This window comes from Equus przewalskii, chromosome 12, assembly GCF_037783145.1.
Source record: "Equus przewalskii isolate Varuska chromosome 12, EquPr2, whole genome shotgun sequence".
NCBI classification, from domain to species: domain Eukaryota; kingdom Metazoa; phylum Chordata; class Mammalia; order Perissodactyla; family Equidae; genus Equus; species Equus przewalskii.
The window spans coordinates 30,614,419-30,631,949 of NC_091842.1; the positions used below are offsets into that span (position 1 = coordinate 30,614,419).

The following is a 17,531-nucleotide window of genomic DNA, read 5'->3' on the forward strand; positions in this document are numbered from 1 at the left end:
ATATAAGAGCTATTTGATCTATTTTGAACTGTTTTATATGGTATTAGATAAAGGTTCAACTTCATTCTTTTGCATATGGATGTCCAGTTTTCCCAGCATCATTTGTTGAAAAGTGTGTCCTTTCCCCCATTAGATGATCTTGGCATCCTTGTTGCAAATCATTTGACTATATATTAGGGAGTTTATTTTGGTGATTTCTACCCTATTTCATTGGTTTCTATGTCTTTGTGCCAGTACCACACTGTTTTGATTACTGTAGCTTTGTAGTAAGCTTTGATATTTATTAAATTTAAATTACTTAAAACTTAAATTTAAGTGGCCATATGTGGCTAGTACTTTCCATTTAGGACTTTTTTAGCTGAAATAAGAAGGCAGAGAGACATTTCAAGCTTGAGGTTTGACTATTTGTCATGCTGGTATTTTCCCTTCCCATTCCGTCTGAACTCTAGAGTTCACATTCACTGCTGCCCTCACTAGGGAAAGTGGGCATGATTTCCTATAGGTAAATTTCCATTGAATGAGGCAAGGAAAATGGACTTGTGGGACCCGGTGAGGAAAATATGGCCAGACTCTTATTTGTTCTTTAGAGTACTTAATATTTCCCTTTAGGGGAGGAAATGGTTAAAAGAGGTTTGTACTCACTATTTCTCTCGAACCTCAGAAGTGCAAATGTAGGGAAATGTGATAGCAAGTCAAAACTCTAATCATATCTTGCATTTATTTATACAGTGCTTTAAAATTCACATACGTTATCACCACTGGTCTCAATCCTATTTAGTGGATGAGGAAATTGAGGTTTAAGGTTGAATACATTCCAGGCCTAATAAATGACAGAACTAGCCTTTGAAAACAGGTCTTGTAACCAACTTCATAGTAGGCTTTTGTGAAAGACCAAAGTGAATTCATTCACTCAACCCATGTTTATTGAGCATCAACTATGTGTCAGCACTATTGTAGGCTCTGGGGATTAGCGGCAAATGTCAAACCAACATAAAATTCTGTTAGGCAAGACCTTATCTGTGCCGCTTGCCCTAGTATTCCCAGTGGCTTGTGCAGTAAATAAAGGTCTCAGCTTTGCTTTCCACATCGCCTCTCTAAGTAATCCTGCAATTATTCTTATTGCAACACCCTGCTCTTTCTCTTCTTGGCGATTATCGTGTTTCCAGGTGGTAAATTCGATTCCTATCTGACTTTCTCCTCTTTCACCAAATTAAGCTCCACGGGGGCAGGGACCTTGTCTTTTTCTGTTCATCACTGTATCCCTGCCCCTTTCAGAGCGCCTGGCATCCAATAGGAGCTCAAGAAATATTTGTTTATCAACTGGATGTCAGAACACGCCCCCTTGTAAAGCGAACGCCGCAAGAACGGACCTCACAAACTTAGGCCACGCCTTGGGGACTTCGATAGCCACGCCCCTCCCCAGTCCCTGGAAGGAGAGGGAGGAGCCCAGCCGGGGCCCCGCCCCCGCCGTGACGCAGGCGCACGTGACGCTCACCGGCGCGCGCTGTTTCCGGAAGTCGCCGCCGGGGTTCCCGGAGCTGCTGCCTCCGTGGTCGCCGCGGAACTCCACGCGTAGCACGGCGGAGGCGGGCTGGCGCGGGCCCGGGGTTGCGGCCGCCCTGCAGAATGGAGATAATCAGGAGCAGTGCGTGTCCGCCACACACCTCCCCGCGTCCTGGCGGCCCCCGCACCCGGCCTGCTAGGCCCAGACCACGGCCGGGCTGCTCGGCGAGGCCTGGCGCTGTGGCAGCCCCTCAGGGGTTTGTCCCCCTCCACCCCGTGCGCCTCTTGGGGCCATGTCCCTCTGTGGCCCGTGTACCCCTACGAACTTTGTCCTCCCGCCCGGGCACCCCCTAGGCCTTGTCCCTCTGGCCGGTGCACCCTCGGGGCTTGTCCCTCTCTAGCCCATGCACCCCTCGGGGACTTGAGGCTTTCGGTTCCGTGCATCCGTCCAGGGCTTGTACTCCGGCCCGAGGTCTTAGATGCTCCTTGGGCCCTCCTTCCCTGTCCCCTTAGGAGCCTGTAGGCAGGAGCCACTTCTGAGCCTCTTCTCGGTTTCTCTGCAGATTTTAAGAGTAATCTTCACAAAGTGTACCAGGCCATAGAGGAGGCCGACTTCTTCGCCATCGATGGGGAGTTTTCAGGTATCCCTCGCTCGTAAGCTCGAGGCTGGCACCTTGCGCTGCACGGCCAAGGCTCCTGACCCCTTGCCCCTGGCTTCTGCCTGCTGGCCGCTCCTGCCTTTTTGTAGCCCTTGGGCAAGTCGCATGCGTTTCCTTGGAAACGTTTGAGAAGCGCGGAAGACACGCGAGGGGTTTGCGATTGTTCGGCGCGGAGAGCGGCAGATAGAGATTATGGTTTGTGCTGCTTAAAACAGTTTGATGTACGTGGTAGAGAGCTGCAGGGTTAGAGTCGGGCTTGTGTGTGCGGGTGGTAAAATATACGTAACCATGTTAACCATTTTCAAGTAGTTTTACAGTGCAGTGTCATTAAGGACGTTCACATTGTTGTGCAACCGTCTCCACCATCCATCTCCAGAACTTTTTCATCTCCCCGAACAAACTTTGTACCCATTGAACAATAACTCTCAATCCCTCCTTCCCCTCTGCCTTTGGCAACCACTGTTTCTGCCTCTGTGAATTTGGCTGCTCTAGGCACTTCTTATAAGTGGAATCATACAATATTTGTCATTCGTGACTGACTTTAGGGTCAGGCTTTTGCAGGTAAATGAGTGTGTTCCTTTATGCATTAGTGGAAATGTTCATTGCCTACCATGGGTGTGTATGTGTGTGTAATACTTTACCTACATTGATAATTGCAAGGATTTTTTCTTTGGATCGAAGATGAATTTGTCAGTTGTTGGAGTCAGTATGAACAGTTGGCTCCTTTTGGTGTAGATATCCACTTCCACTCCCTGATTTTAAAAAGCTCTTCAGCTCTTTCTAAAGGAATCCATGCTGGAGGTAAATACAGATCTATGGTTTTAGTTAAGCATGCTGTTTCTAGTTGGAGTCAATTCCCAAGGAAGCTAAGAGTTTTCACGAGAAATAATTTTCTCTTGACCTTGAAGATAACCTTTGTTGTATACACGTTATTCCAAACTGTTGGCCAAAACTGATACTCTAATGGTAATATACTTCAGAATTTGTTGATGTCTGATTATGCAGTAATCTTTTGAAAGCAGCAAAACTTATTTAATCATAGAGATACTTTTCTTAAATCATTACCGTGTTTTGAAAACCTGTTTTAGACACTGAAACTACCCATCAGCAAACTGAAATGTTCACATCTCTATATTCATTACTATAGAGTTTAGCTTGGTGGTCAGTGAAATGAATGCTGATTTTGAAAAAAGTAAGGAGCATTCCAATTAATCGTAATTCGCAAGAATATGAAATTATAGAGCCATTGGCTAGTTGACTGACATTTTTTACGCCAGCATTTATTTGCAAGTAAAAACATTTATTTCTTAAAATCTAGGAATCAGTGATGGACCTCCAGTCACTGCATTAACAAATGGTTTTGACACTCCAGAAGAAAGGTATCAGAAGCTTAAAAAAGTAAGTGAAGGTGCTAGAAAATCTTTTTTTTCCACATGTTGGTCCTCTTTATGTTGCACTATAGAGAAATATAATATTAAACTTACACATTAACTTCTGAACCCTAGCAACGAAACGATATTTTAGTGATGTTTAAAACAACAGCAAAAATAATTGTTTGCTGGAAAACATATTGGAGAAGGTTTAATATTTTCAATGTTAATTTGACTTATAGGAAATAGATGTGGTTCTTTGAACCTCTTGGAAATAGGCCTAATATGATGCTCTGGATGATGGATAGGTGCTTACTTGGGACATATATTAAGAAATGGATATAAATTAATAATGCTTCTGATACATAATCTGTAATCTGTTCTAATCAGAAATATTCTGCCCAAGTTGAGTAATCAGAAAACTCACTTGATTGAGAATATTATTGCTCATGTAGAATATACAGCACTGTTTTGACCGATGTTCTGTTTCCCTTTTCCAGCATTCCATGGACTTTTTGCTGTTTCAGTTTGGCCTTTGCGCTTTTAAGTATGACTACACAGATTCAAAGTAGGTTATTTTAACAAGTGGTGGGAATTCTTTTGTCGTGACGTAACGTGAGCCCCTAAGTCTCCTCTTATCTTATTCTCCCCAGGTATATAACAAAGTCGTTTAACTTCTATGTTTTCCCGAAACCCTTCAGTAGATCCTCACCAGATGTCAAATTTGTTTGTCAGGTTAGTAGATCATTGAGTTTTTTTTCTGTTATGAGTTGCTGATGAGGCAGCGTGGAATTGCAGAATCAGAATTCTCTTTAGAATTTGCTTTTACCACTGACTTTGGGCTTTGGGCAAATCACTTCCCCTCTCTGACCTTCCGTTTTAGGGTTGTAAATTAGTGACACTATTATCTCCCCGTTTACTTCGGAATGAATTAAGGAGTGAGATTCAAGAGGCAGGCAGGTGGAAATCAGAACATGAGCCTTATTGTTACTAAAGCTGAATTGGAGGCATGGCTGGAGAATGTGGCTCTATTTGGGATTTTTAATTTCTTACCCCTGAATTGAACCTACAGATCAGGACCTGCACGTTTCTTCCCACCCCGCTCTCCTTGCACCCATCTCCAAGGGTAGAGCTTCATTTTCTGGAACAGCAGAGTGTGTGTGTTCATCCTCTACAAAAAGAGCGAACCTAGAAGGGGCTAAATTACATATGCTCAGTTCCTTTTCCCAAGGTCACTAATTTCGAAAGGGGAGGGGGAGACCACCGTTTCCTCCTGAGGAGGAGAGGTCTTACTTTATGAGCCGAGGTAAAGATGCAGAAGATGCCCCATAGGAACTTCCCCTTTAGAGCTGTAGCTGCCCAGGTAGACACTGAGTAAATATCAGTTTCCCCTTTCTGCTCTCTTTTAAACTGTTACAGTGGATAAAGAGAATGTGAATAAATGGTGTAGTGTATGGATACGTGATTAAAAATGAGTGTTAATCTTTTCTCCCTTGTAATCTTGTGCCCTGGCTTCTCTCCCAGTAGCAACGTTAGTTTGTTTGAGTCTTCCCATCTTTCCCTTCTCCTGCATGAAAGTGCTCACGCAGTTAAGAAAGCCTGGAGGGTAGGCTTCCGAGTGACTGAGTCATGTCAAATTCTTTCTCGTAATAAGGCAGGATATAAACAAATGAAACTGAGAGTTAATCATACGCCTAGGGCTGAAGAGAAAAGGAGAAGGTGATTTGGGTCTTAGAACTTGCTTTCTTAAATTAGCAAGTAAACCATAGTTGGTATTGGTGTGAAATTTGTGTGGATATAGTTTTCCAGCAGTACCAGGAGAAGATGGTTACTTACGGTGGGTTCCACGGTTCAGCCAGATGTTGGTCAAATAAAAACAACCAGTGGCAGTGAGACACCCTGGGGATGACACGCTCTTCTAAAAGAGCAACACAAGTACTATTATTCTACAAAATGTGTTGGAGACAGATCAGAGGAACTCTACCCACTGTACAAGGCCATTCTGCGGTTACACCGGGAACGCTTCATGTGGTTCCAGTTGCCAGCCTCTCCTTAAGAAAAAAAACATATAATAAACTTGGAGACAGGCCAGAGACTAATGTCTAAAATGCGCAATCGGATAAAAATGCTGCAATTCTCTAATCCTGAAAAGCAAAGGCAGTGAAAAGGTTTAGACTCAGTAGGTAAACATATGAATTGTATGGATGGGGTAAGTGATAATGTCTTTGAATTTTCTTTTTTTCATCCTTCATCTAAGGTGGTTTTTGTCTTGTTTAAAATTCTGTGCCTGCAGCAGGGTTGCGTCTTACAAGGGAGTTAGGTTCTAGAGTCAGTAAGTAGTGTGAAAATTGTGTCATCAAAAATCACTCTTGAAAAACTTTTTGTTGTTTTTTCTGCCGATGAAGATCTTCCTTCAGCTAACATCTGTTGCCAATTTTCCTCTTTTTGTATGTGAGCCACCACCACAGCATGGCTACTGACAGATGAGTAGTGTGGAACTGAACCTGGGCTGCTGAAGCGGAGCATACCAAACTTAACCACTGGACCACTGGGCTGGCCCTTGAAAAACTATCGCCCTTAAAGCAGATAGGTTTGGGGGTAAAACAACCTAACATGCTCTTTGAAAAATAAGGGTCTGTACACACAGTGAGACGCTCACACACTAGTCAGGACATGGAGGAATGGGCAGATTGAGAACTGCACACATGGCCAGGGAATGTACCCATCCAGTGGAATGGCAGGTGGAATGGCGCGGCATTTACGTTGTTTTCATCTCCTTTCCTTCTCTTCCTCCTTTTTCTGACTGAACATCTATAGTTGAATTCATGGAAGATATTACATACACAGTTGTGAAAAATCAAAACATTGCTGCTATCTGTAGAGTAAAAAATTAGTTCTTTTTTTCCACTATCTTGCCCATGCCACTTCCTTCCCCATTTCACTCCTTTTCTCCAGCTTGTATGTACAGTCATGTGTTCTTTAACAACTGGGATATGTTCTGAGAAATGCATCATTAAGTGATTTTGTTGTTGTGCAGACATCACAGAGTACACTTGCACAAACCTAGAAGGTATGGCTTACTACACACCTAGGCTCCATGGTACTAATCTTATGGGGTCGCTGTCTGTTGTGTCTGTTGTATCACAGTCTGTCATTACTGAAACGTCATTATGTGGCACGTGACTGTGTGTGTACATATACACATATGTCTATACATGTATACATAGTTTTAGCTTTTTTCTTTAATATACACAGAATCCTAATATTCATATTTTATATAACTTGCATTTTCCACTCAACACAATGTCTTCATATTTCCTAGTATAGATATGTGTAATTTATTTAATTGGAATTTAGAAGCTTTCCAGTGGTTCCCTATTTTAAACAATGCTGTAGTCAATATCCATGTACAGTATATCTTTGTGTATATGTAGGAATATTTTTATAGAATAGATTTCCTGGAAAGGGAATTGCTGACTCCCAGGGCATATGCATTTAAAATTTTGATAGATGCCTCAAATTGTCCTCCCAAATAGCTACTCATCTCTCAAATCCTGAAAATGGTACATTTACGACAAATCAAAGGTAGTGGATAGTAAACCACAAATAAATTTTATTAGTTTGAAGGTTTTTATTTTTTTTTTTTTGCTGAGGAATATTCACTCTGAGCCAACATCTATGCCAATCTTCCTGTATTTTGTATGTGGGTTGCTGCCACAGCATGGCCACTGATGAGTGGTGTATGTCCGCACCTGGAAACTGAGGTAGATTACGCCAAATTTACCCACTATGCGACGGGGCTGGTCCCCATTTTTTGGAAAATTGTGGTAAAAAACACATAATATAAAATTTACCATTTTAAGTGGTTTTAATTCAGTGGCATTAAGTACATTTACATTGTTGTGCAACCTAAAGGGTATCATTTGAGTGAAAAATATATAGTTTCAAAAAGGGAATAGATGAATCTTTGATTCTGGATTTTGTTTTTTGCGTTCATAATAGCTTACATCATTGGGAAATTTCAGTTGTACATTATTTCTTGTCCATCACCACATAAGTGCTCCCCTTCACCCCCTGTGCCCACCCCCACCCCCCTTCCCCTGGTAACCACTGAACTGTTTTCTTTGTCCATGTGTTTGTTTATATTCCACATATGAGTGAAATCATACAGTGTTTGTCTTTCTCAGTCTGGCTTGTTTCACTTAGATAATTCCCTCCAGGTCCGTCTTTTGTTTCCCTTTCTGAGAAGACATGGTATTCAAAAAGATCCTTTTAAGTTCAATGTCAGAGTGTACTACCTGTATTATCTTCCAGGAGTTTTGTGGTTTCAGGACTTATCTTCAAGTGTGATCCATTTTGAGTTTATTTTCTTATATGGCGTGAGAGAATGGTCTACTTTCGTTCTTTTGCATTTGGCTGTCCAGCTTTCCCAACACCACTTGTTGAAGAAACTATCTTTTCTCCATTGTATGTTCTTGACACCTTTGTCGAAGATTAGCTGTCCGTAGTTGTGTGGTTTTATTTCTGGGCTTTCAGTTCTGTTCCATTGATCTGTGTGCCTGTTTTTATACCAGTACCATGCTGTTTTGATCACTATGGCTTTGTACATTTGGAAGTCAGGGATTGTAATGCCTTCAGCTTTGTTCTTTTTTCTCAGGATTGCTTTAGCAATTCGGGGTCTTTGGTTGCCCCATATGAGTTTTAGGATTCTTTGTTCTGTTTCCGTGAAGAATGTTGTTGGGATTCTGATTGGGATTGCATTGAATCTGTAGATTGCTTTGGGTAGTATGGACATTTTAACTATGTTTGTTCTTCCAATCCATGTGCATCGTGATTCTGGATTTTTAAAGAGAAAGAAGTTAGGGGGGCTGGCCCCATGGCCCATTGGTTAAAGTTCCATGCACTCCACTTCACGGCCTGGGGTTCGAGGGTTCAGATCCCAGGTGCCGGCTCTACTTCACTCATCAGCCATGCTATGGAGGCATCCCACATAGGAAGTTGAGGAAGACTGGCACAGATGTTAGCTCAGGGCTAATCTTCCTCAAGCAAAAAAAGAGAATTGGCAATGGATGTTAGCTCAAGGTGAATCTTCCTCACAAAAAAAAAAAAAAAAGAGAGAGAGAGAAGGAAGTTAGGATTTTTTGGAATCTAGTGACAGGAGAGACAAAAATGCCTTTCCATCATCTATCTTTTGGTGCCCTTGTCGGTGATGGAATATTCTGGTGGGCAGAATTGTAAGACTACTCAGGCATGATAGAGAGAAAGGAGGCTTGTGGCCCAAGTCAGAAAACACTGGGTCTTGGTTCAAACCAGCATAAAAAGGGAAGACGTGGGGGAAAAGGTTGCTTCTTTTAAACCACAGAAAACCTGGACGTGATGGAAAATGACGTGCATGTACCCAAGTTTGTGTTTGTGTGTCTGTGGTAAGATTGTCTTTTTATATCCTGCCGTATTTTTAAAAGAATTTGTTGGCTAACAAGGATATATACAGTATTTACCTTTTAATGTAAAGTTAAAAAAATAAATGAAAAATTGAGAGAAAAGAAAAATGAGGATGTGATTACCATGGTATGATTAGAACACAGAATTTGTGCCAAAGAAAGTCAACTGTTTGTCTCTGAGCCTCCTACCCAAAGAGGGAAACACACAGTCAGTTCTGTAGTCCATAGGATCGAAACAAACCAGGGCTCAGAAGTTCAGCTTTCCTCAGACTAGAGACCTCAGTAAAGAAGTCATTAGTATAGAAAACCTTGTCTTCAACCCTCTCTCTAAAGCGAATACTGGAATGAGTTTACTGGGACTGGTACAGTGTCCTTCCAACTAGAGTGACGGTGTCGTGTCAAAGTACAGTTCAGGAAAGGTAGTTTTGTGAGTTCTGTGAGAAGGTGTGTCACCTTCTCATGTTATGATGTAAAATAAGAAGAGAGTTCGACTAGTGACAGTAATGTTTCCCACTCTTCCATCACTTTGAGTAAGAACTTTGTGATTTTGCCATTCTTGTGCACCATGTGTAATATTATTTACTTAATACTTTAATTTAAATTTACTTGCATATTTCGACGCACTCTAAGTTTGAGATCTGTTTGATAAGTCTTGTTACTGGGAACTTTTCTCTGTTTTGGTCTTGAATGTAAAGAACATCCAATTAAAGATTTGGGGTTTTTTAGAATCTAATTTGAAGTGGATATTGATGTCTTACAACCTGCACATGTGAGCCACCTTACACTTGAAGCTGGGGTGAGGTAATATGAATACATTTTATTTCCGTTGATAGTCTCCTAGTCAATATAGTGATTGGGAGGTTTTTGCCTATTGGGAGAATATATGTTCACCAAGTAAAATTTTCTTAAATATTGTGAAACAAAGGATATTTGTCGTAGAAGCTATACAGGAGAAGAACCCAGATAGTTTGAGTAAGTTAATGGGTTATTTGACAGCCTTGGACTAGAATTCCCATCTTCTGACCTTTGGTCTGTCGCTTCCTTGCCTGGTCGTCACTCCCGAGTTACTGCTCTGCTTCTGTTGACGTACCTGCCGCTAACATCCCCGAAATGTATCTTCTCTTTACTCTTGTTTCAGAGCTCGAGCATTGACTTTCTAGCAAGCCAAGGATTTGATTTCAATAAAGTTTTTCGCAATGGTAAGACTGTGTGACTTATCGTTAGAGCTTATAAATCTGGATTTGGTTGAGAATTATCTTTTTGTGCCTGCTCTCTGAGACAGAATCTCAGATTTCCAGTACATCACGTGCAGCCTTAGAGTTTTTAAAAACTCTTTCTTGTGTCTTTTTTTTAAGCCTAGTCAACCATGAACTGAACAGGAGAGTAGCTCCTACTTCGTTCAGTTCTGATGAGGCCTCTCAAACTCCTGATCTTATTGAGTGGAGTTTGTTCTACTGATGTGACCTAGTCGCCCAACAGACCGCCCATGGGGAGCGTTTCCCTCTTCCTTCAGTGAGACAGGTGGTCTGGTATAGCACATTAAAAAGTGGCTGTGCTCCCGTGGTGCTGTAATGCAGGGCTCCCTTTCCCAGTTGGCGTTTGCTGTATGATTGGAGATGGTTTCTCCGTTTCTCATGGGAGAGAAAAAGTCTCCACACACTGCACAGTCGTCATGGCTGACTTGCTGGTGTGATGGGCTGGTGAGCACCCTGAGGAAGGGGCTGTCTCATTCCACATCTCCGGGGCATAGCATGATTCCTCTTCTGTGTCAGGGAGGTGGCCTTTATTTTATTTTTTAAAGATTGGCACCTGAGCTAACAACTGTTGCCAATCTTCTTTTTTTTTCTGCTTTTTTCCTCAAATCCCCCGAGTACCTAGTTGTACATTTTTTTTTAGTTGTGGGCCCTTCTAGTTGTGGCATGTGGGACACCACCTTAGCGTGGCCTGACGACCGGTGCCATGTCGGCGTCCAGGATCCAAACCAGGGAAACCCTAGGCCACTGAAGCGGAGCGCATGAACTTAACCACTCGGCCACGGGGCTGACCCCGGTGGTGGCCTTTAAATATTCAGTGAATGAGTGCTGGACTTTAGAGCACCCCTGGGTGGTTTTCCTTCCTCCATTCATTCATTTCCAGAAAAGTGTTTGGGAAGGCGCCTGGTCTTCCCAGCAGTAGGCAGCACCTGCTGCTGTAAGGTCAATAACTACTTTTAATTGCATTATTCTCATAGATTGTATTCTTTCCCACGGTGAATGTAGATTTATTGAGTGAGGTGAGGAAGGAGATTTATCTCAACAAAAGTACTAGAACACAGGCTTCAAGTGAAGTCTCTTCTCCCCAGTGTGATCTCGCGAGGCTTTTAGAACCCATGCCGTGTTGTGTTTTAATTGCTTCGGTGGTGCTGCATCTTAATTTCTGTTGTTGATTTTGATTTTTGGAAATACTAAAAAAAATTCTGGAACCAAAACTGCTTAACATAATGGGTGAACCAGCTGGGTAACCCAATTTGGGTATTATAAAATAATTTTTTCCTTTGATTCACACTTGCCTCTGAAAGCCATTATACAAGTTCCAAATGTAGTTAGGGCGCCATATTGGAATAAGTACAAAATCTTTTGAAGGAACTACTTGTTTTACTGTTTATCATCTTATTTGTTTTGTTTATTTATTATGTTGTTTGTTGTTATGTTTGTTGATTGTCCTTGTTTTATAGTCAGACGTTGGAATATTTCAGTCACAATGGAATCAGGGCTCCCAGGCCATCTCTTGTTACCAAAACTCTTACCCCATGCTGTTGTTGCTACTCTCTCAATCTGATCTGGACCTTCACCTCTCTGCTTTATCAAATCTTTCCACTCCGGCTCCATAAACACCAGACCCTTTTCTCCCGGCAGTCTCCTCGGCAATTCCTTTGACTTCCCTCTCAGAAATGGAGCCAGGTGATTCCTCTTGTTACCATTCCCCTCGCCGCCTTCTCTTAAACAGATGCTTTTACCTCTCTCTCTGTATCTCCAGCCAGGCAGCCGTAGGTATCCTTGTTCCTCATGACATTTTCAAACCACTTCTGAGGAGCCACAGTTCTCAGGGCTGTCACCCAGCTCTGCCATCCTTCTTTCTGCTGACATTCACCAGCAGGCCTGGCTTGGGCTCATTGTCTTTCTCCCCACCCCACCTCTCTCCTCATTCTACATAACCTCAGCATCCGCAGGGATGACCAGCGAATGCTCTGTCTTGTCTGTTTCTTGGCCACGTGGTCAGCAGTCCTTGCTTCTACCTCCCCTTAGCCGTCTTTGTATGATGGATAAAATAGAAGATGGATAGTATGGATTGGTCGCATCGTGGGTCTGATCACCAGTAACCATGCCCTTTCCGACAGTTCTCTTTGAGAGCTCTGCCTCATGTCCCCTCGTTCACGTGCCTAGGGCCTCATTCAGCCATCTGTGGACCCCCGTTGCTCTTTCACTAGCGGTTACATTCCGCTCTTCTGTCCTGGCTTCCTCCTCGCTCACGTGGTCCCATTATCCTTCCCTTGCTTCTCCCTCCCTCCATTGCACTTGCTTGCATCTGACCCTCCACCTTCTCTGTTTTTGAGCATCTGAATATTGCTGGAAAACATGACACGCTTGAGCTAATTTGTCACTTTAAATTCACGACCACTAGCTTCAAATAAGCATTCAGTTGTGCTCAAACATCCTACTTTTCTGCCTTAGAAATCCTTTTTCCAACTAAAATGTCTGTTTTTTACCATGTCTTTCTGCAAACCTCCCACCCCGGCAGATGACCATGCCTCTCAATGAAAGTGGAAGACATCAGAGAAGAGCTGCTCCGTGTTCCCACTGCCACACCCACGGGTCTACCCTCCCAGTCTGGACCCAGCCTTTTTGCTTCTCTCCTTTACAGTGAAGAGGAGTCCCTGCACATGCCAAAGGCTGGTCTCCGTCTCCTTAAGCATGGCTCCTCCAGTTTACTCTTCTCTCTCCTGGATTATTTTCCCTTCTCTACTGGATTGTTCCTGTCAACATTTATAAGCATGCTCTAAGTACAGAGCTTCTTAACTTAGTCCGTGCCTCCTCCCCTCCACCCCATAGATAGAATTCAGGAGTCTGTATTGAGGGGGATGGATTCACACCTGTGTTTTCCCTAACCTTGAACTGAATTTGGTAGTTTCTTCCATTATGAATGAAGGCAACACCCCTAGCAGTGTTAGCAGGATCTGGGAGTGTGTCAGCAGTGAAATCTCAGGTATCTTCAAATGGCATTTTAGTTGTTGCAGATATCTTGAATATTGCTTATATTTGTCAGTACTTTGACATTATCATAGTTGTTTCAAATGCCAGTAGATCTTGTTATTTAATGTGTTGACCAAGAAGCTGACATACTGTATTACTGTATAGCAGATTTAGAAAAAGCACTTTGGTAACTATTTCAGTATAATTACCTCCCTTTATAATCCTCTGTATTTTATTTTATGTATTTAAAAACATTATTCTGAGGCAGGGTCTGTAGACTTCACCAAACTGCCAAAGGGATCAGTGGCGCTTGGAGGTTAAGCACACCTGCAAGACTATCTCCATCTTGAAATAACCCAAACCAAACAAAAACTAAAGCCCCTCCCTTGATTGCACTTCCCTTTCTCAGCCTATGATGCTCCCACTCAGAGCAAAGCACCTTGAACAAATTGTATGCTCTCCCTTTTCCTGCTTCCCCTCCAGTGTTTTCTTCACTCAGCCCAGCTGGGCTTCCTTCTGCATCCTTTCACGGACACTGCAGGTCGGTCTGCCGCCCATGCCTGCCATGATCTCAAATCCAGCGACTCCCTCTTTGTCCTCATCTCATTCTACTTTGTGGCACAATTTGACCCAGTTGATTACTCCCTCCTGCTCTCCTCCTGGCTTCCAGAGGGCTTCATTTCCCCTGGTTTTCTCCTGCCTCCTCAGTGTCCTGATTGGCTCTTTCTCATCTCACCAGTTTCTAAATATTACTTTTCCTAGTTGGTCTCTTATATTCCGTGGCTTTACTTTTTTTATCATTAGATTTGTTTTTGGAGATAATTTCAGACTTATATAAATGTTGCCAAAATACCATGAAGAATTCCTGTATACCTTCCCTCTGCTTCCCCAGAAGTCAGCTTTGTACTCTGCTTTGTCATCCTTTCTCTCTTTGTGTATCTATATATATATATATAATTTTTTTCCTGAACCATTTTAGAGTAAGTTGCAGACCTGGTGTTCCTTTATCCCTAACCACTGCAGTGTGTATTTCCTAAAACCAAGGACATTCTCTCACGTAACCACAGTACAGTAATCCACTTAGGAAACTGACATTGCTCACTGAGTTGTCAAATCTTTCTTTTTTTAAATCCTGAACAGCTTCTTAGTCTGTCTTTAATTTTCGTACCTTGACATTTGTTTTTTTGGGTTTTTTTGAGGAAGATCAGCCCTGAGCTAACATCTGCTGCCAATCCTCCCCTTTTTGCTGAGGAAGACTGGCCCTAAGTTAACATCCATGCCCATCTTCCTCTACTTTATGTGTGGGATGCCTGCCACAGCATGGCTTACCAAGTGGTGCCATGTCTGCACCTGGGATCCGCACCAGCGGACCCCAGGCCACCAAAGCAGAATGTGCACCAGGTTGGCCCCAAATACTTTGTTTTTGAATAGTGGAGCCCAGTTATTTTGTAGAATGCCCCTCAATTTGAACTTGTCTGATGTTTCCTCAGTCAAGTCCAAATGAATTTATTCTTTTTTGGCAGGAATACTACAGAAGCGAATGTGTGTGCTTCTCAGGGCATCATATCAGGAGGCACATGATGTCAATTCGTGCCATTACTGGTGATATTCACCTTTTTTATAATTGTGGGAAAATACTCATAAAATTTACCATCTAACCATGTTGAGTTCAGTAGTGTTGGGTACCTTGATGTTGTTGTGCAACCATTGGTGTTGTTAACTTTGATCACTTTTCACCAGTTAGTTTTAGCATCCATTGATGATTCTTGCTTGAAACAGTTATTATTGACAAATGGGGATTTTCTAATTCCATCATTCTTTCTACAAAGTTCATTAGTGTCCCGTGGCTTTTAATACCATCCATACCCTCTGATACCTAAATTTATATCTCAACACCTTTCTTCTGTGTTATAGACTTATATCGGCAATTCTTAATTTAAATATACCCTTAGATGATTTAGTATATCCAGGAGGTAGCTTTTGATTTTCATCCTTGGAGTCCTAAACCTATTCTTTGCCTACTTTTCCCCACCTCAGTTAAGTGGCCTTACCATCTTCCCAATTGCTTAAACTTAATAGCATCGTTTTTGATTTTGCCCTTCCACTTATCCCTCACCTCCTGTATATCAGCAAGTTCTGTATCTCCTCTCTCTCTCTCCCTCTCTCTCTCTTTTTTTTTTTTGGTGAGGAAGATTGGCCTTGAGCTAATGTCTGTCAATCTTCCTGTTTTTGCTTGAGGAAGATCGTCACTCAACTAACATCTGTGCCCGTCTTCCTCTGTTTTGTATGTGGGACGCCACCACACCATGGCTTGATGAGCGGCGTGAGGGTCTGTACCTGGGATCCAAACCTGTCTCTCCTATCTCTAAAATCATTCTCTCCATCTCTATAGTCTACACTAAGGTCACAAACTATGGCCTGCTGCCTATTTTGTAAGTAAAGTTTTGTTGTGACACAGTCATGCCCGTTCATTTACTCATTGTGTATTACTTTTCTCATGCTACAAGAGCAGAGCTGAGAGGGGCTGGCCTAGTGGTGTAGCAGTTAAGTTTGCACGCTCTGCTTTGGTGGCCCGGGGTTTGCCGGTTCGGATCCCAGGTGCAGACCTATGCACTACTTACCAAGCCATGCTGTGGCAGGCGTCCCATATATAACGTAGAGGAAAATGGGCACAGATGTTAGCCCAGGGCCAATCTTACTCAGCAAAAAGAGGAGGTTTGGTGGCAGATGTTAGCATAGAGTTAATCTTCCTCAAAAAAAAAAAAGAGTAGAGCTCAGTAGTTGCATCAGAGACCCCCATATGTCCCACAAGCCTAAAACATTTACTGTTTATCCCTTTAAGAAAAAGTGTTGATCTCTGATCTAAGTGGTCATCTCTTGCCTGGATACTTACGGCGGACAATTGCTTCTGGGTGACCTCCCTACTTCAACTCTCATAGAAGTCGAAATGATCCTTTAAAAACATGAAGCAGATAGTGTAATTATCTTGCTTAAAATCTTCTAATGGCATCCCAATGCTCTTAGAATAAAATAAATTCTTACTGTGGCCTGTATGGGCCTGCACACTTTTGCTCCATCCTGTCTCCCACCCGGTGTCATGCCGCTCTCCTGCTCACTATGTTCCGGCAACACCAGCTCCCTTGCTGTTTTTGGAATAGTCCAAGCCATTCCCATCCTCTGGGCATTTGTACTTATTCTCCTGCCTGAAATACTCTTCCCTTGGCTCTTTGCACGTCTGATTCATTCTTATCCTTCAGGTCTTCTGTCACAGCGGCCGTCTCTGATCATCCTGTGTAAAGTCATTGCCTTCGCTACAGAGCAGGGTGTGTCTACATTGTTCACTGTTAAATTTCCCAGTGCCCGATACAGTGCCTGGCACAGCGTAAGTGCCAAGTAAAAATTTGTTAGAAGAATGAATGAATGGAGTCTGTGAATAGACAAACATGTTTCAAAATCATTTGCTTTTTCCATTACTTTTTGAGGCATAGTTAAATATAGTAAGTCTTTCCTGAGTACTTTAGACTCTTTGGTTTGTTTAAAAATTTTCATATGCAACAGTTACTTCTGCTAATGCATTCTTTTAAAAACTCTGTTTAGGAATTCCATATTTAAATCAGGAAGAAGAAAGACAGTTAAGAGAGCAGTATGATGAAAAACGTTTACAGTCCAATGGTGCAGGAGCTCTATCCTATGTGTCTCCTAACACTTCAAAGTGTCCCGTGACGATTCCTGAGGATCAGAAGAAGTTCATTGACCACGTGATGTAAGTTCCTAAACCGAAACCAGATGTGCATTGAGGAATGTGTATTGGGCAGGACTGACATCGGCATCTGAAATTGGCACTACACGTGCACAGTACACACAGCAGTGTGATATTGTGAGTGGCAGGATTTAATTGTCACACATCTGAATTTGTGTAACAACAGCACATTGTAAATAGAATTCTGTGCACTGTACGTAGACGTGTCACATGTCACTAGGCAGGAAACTCTCAGCAAGTGAGTGGACCTCCTGCATGGACCAAGGGCCTGACAGCGCTGTCCAGTTTCCCTAAGGCAGAAGAATGAGGCAGGCCCGTCCAGATATTGGCAACATGTCCACGTGTTTTTCTCTCACAGAGAAGTTTCTGACAAGCAAATGTGCCACTGGAGGAGTGTCTGGTCTCGCTTAGCTTACTTATCCGTATAACTGCTTTATTAGAGAGGTAAAAATTTAAATCACTGGTATTGAAGAATCCTTGAGAGGTTGTCACTAGCTCATTAATAACAACAACAAAAAGAGTGTGCCTCAAGAAAGTATTTTCCTTTAAGCCTTACTGAACTAAAGTTA

At 42.5% G+C, this 17,531-nt stretch overlaps 1 protein-coding gene across 13 annotated transcripts in view; it reads left to right on the forward strand.

Moving 5' to 3' along the window:
- Positions 1-1,418: 1,418 nt before the first annotated feature.
- PARN (poly(A)-specific ribonuclease) overlaps positions 1,419-17,531 on the forward strand; it is a 242,621-nt gene continuing 226,508 nt past the window's right edge. For 6 of the 13 annotated variants that reach the window (XR_011524893.1, XR_011524894.1, XM_070568471.1 and 3 more), the window contains exons 1-7: positions 1,470-1,645; positions 2,067-2,144; positions 3,481-3,560; positions 4,033-4,100; positions 4,186-4,267; positions 10,112-10,172; positions 16,800-16,965. Coding sequence is in view for 11 of the 13 variants with exons in the window: in XM_070568471.1 (XP_070424572.1) it covers positions 1,627-1,645; positions 2,067-2,144; positions 3,481-3,560; positions 4,033-4,100; positions 4,186-4,267; positions 10,112-10,172; positions 16,800-16,965 (554 nt within the window). In the remaining 2 variants the exon portion in view is untranslated. Of the gene's footprint in view, positions 1,646-2,066; positions 2,358-3,480; positions 3,561-4,032; positions 4,101-4,185; positions 4,268-10,111; positions 10,173-16,799; positions 16,966-17,531 lie in introns of all 13 variants that reach the window. The other 7 variants (XM_070568472.1, XM_070568474.1, XM_070568473.1 and 4 more) reach the window with 5 other exon arrangements.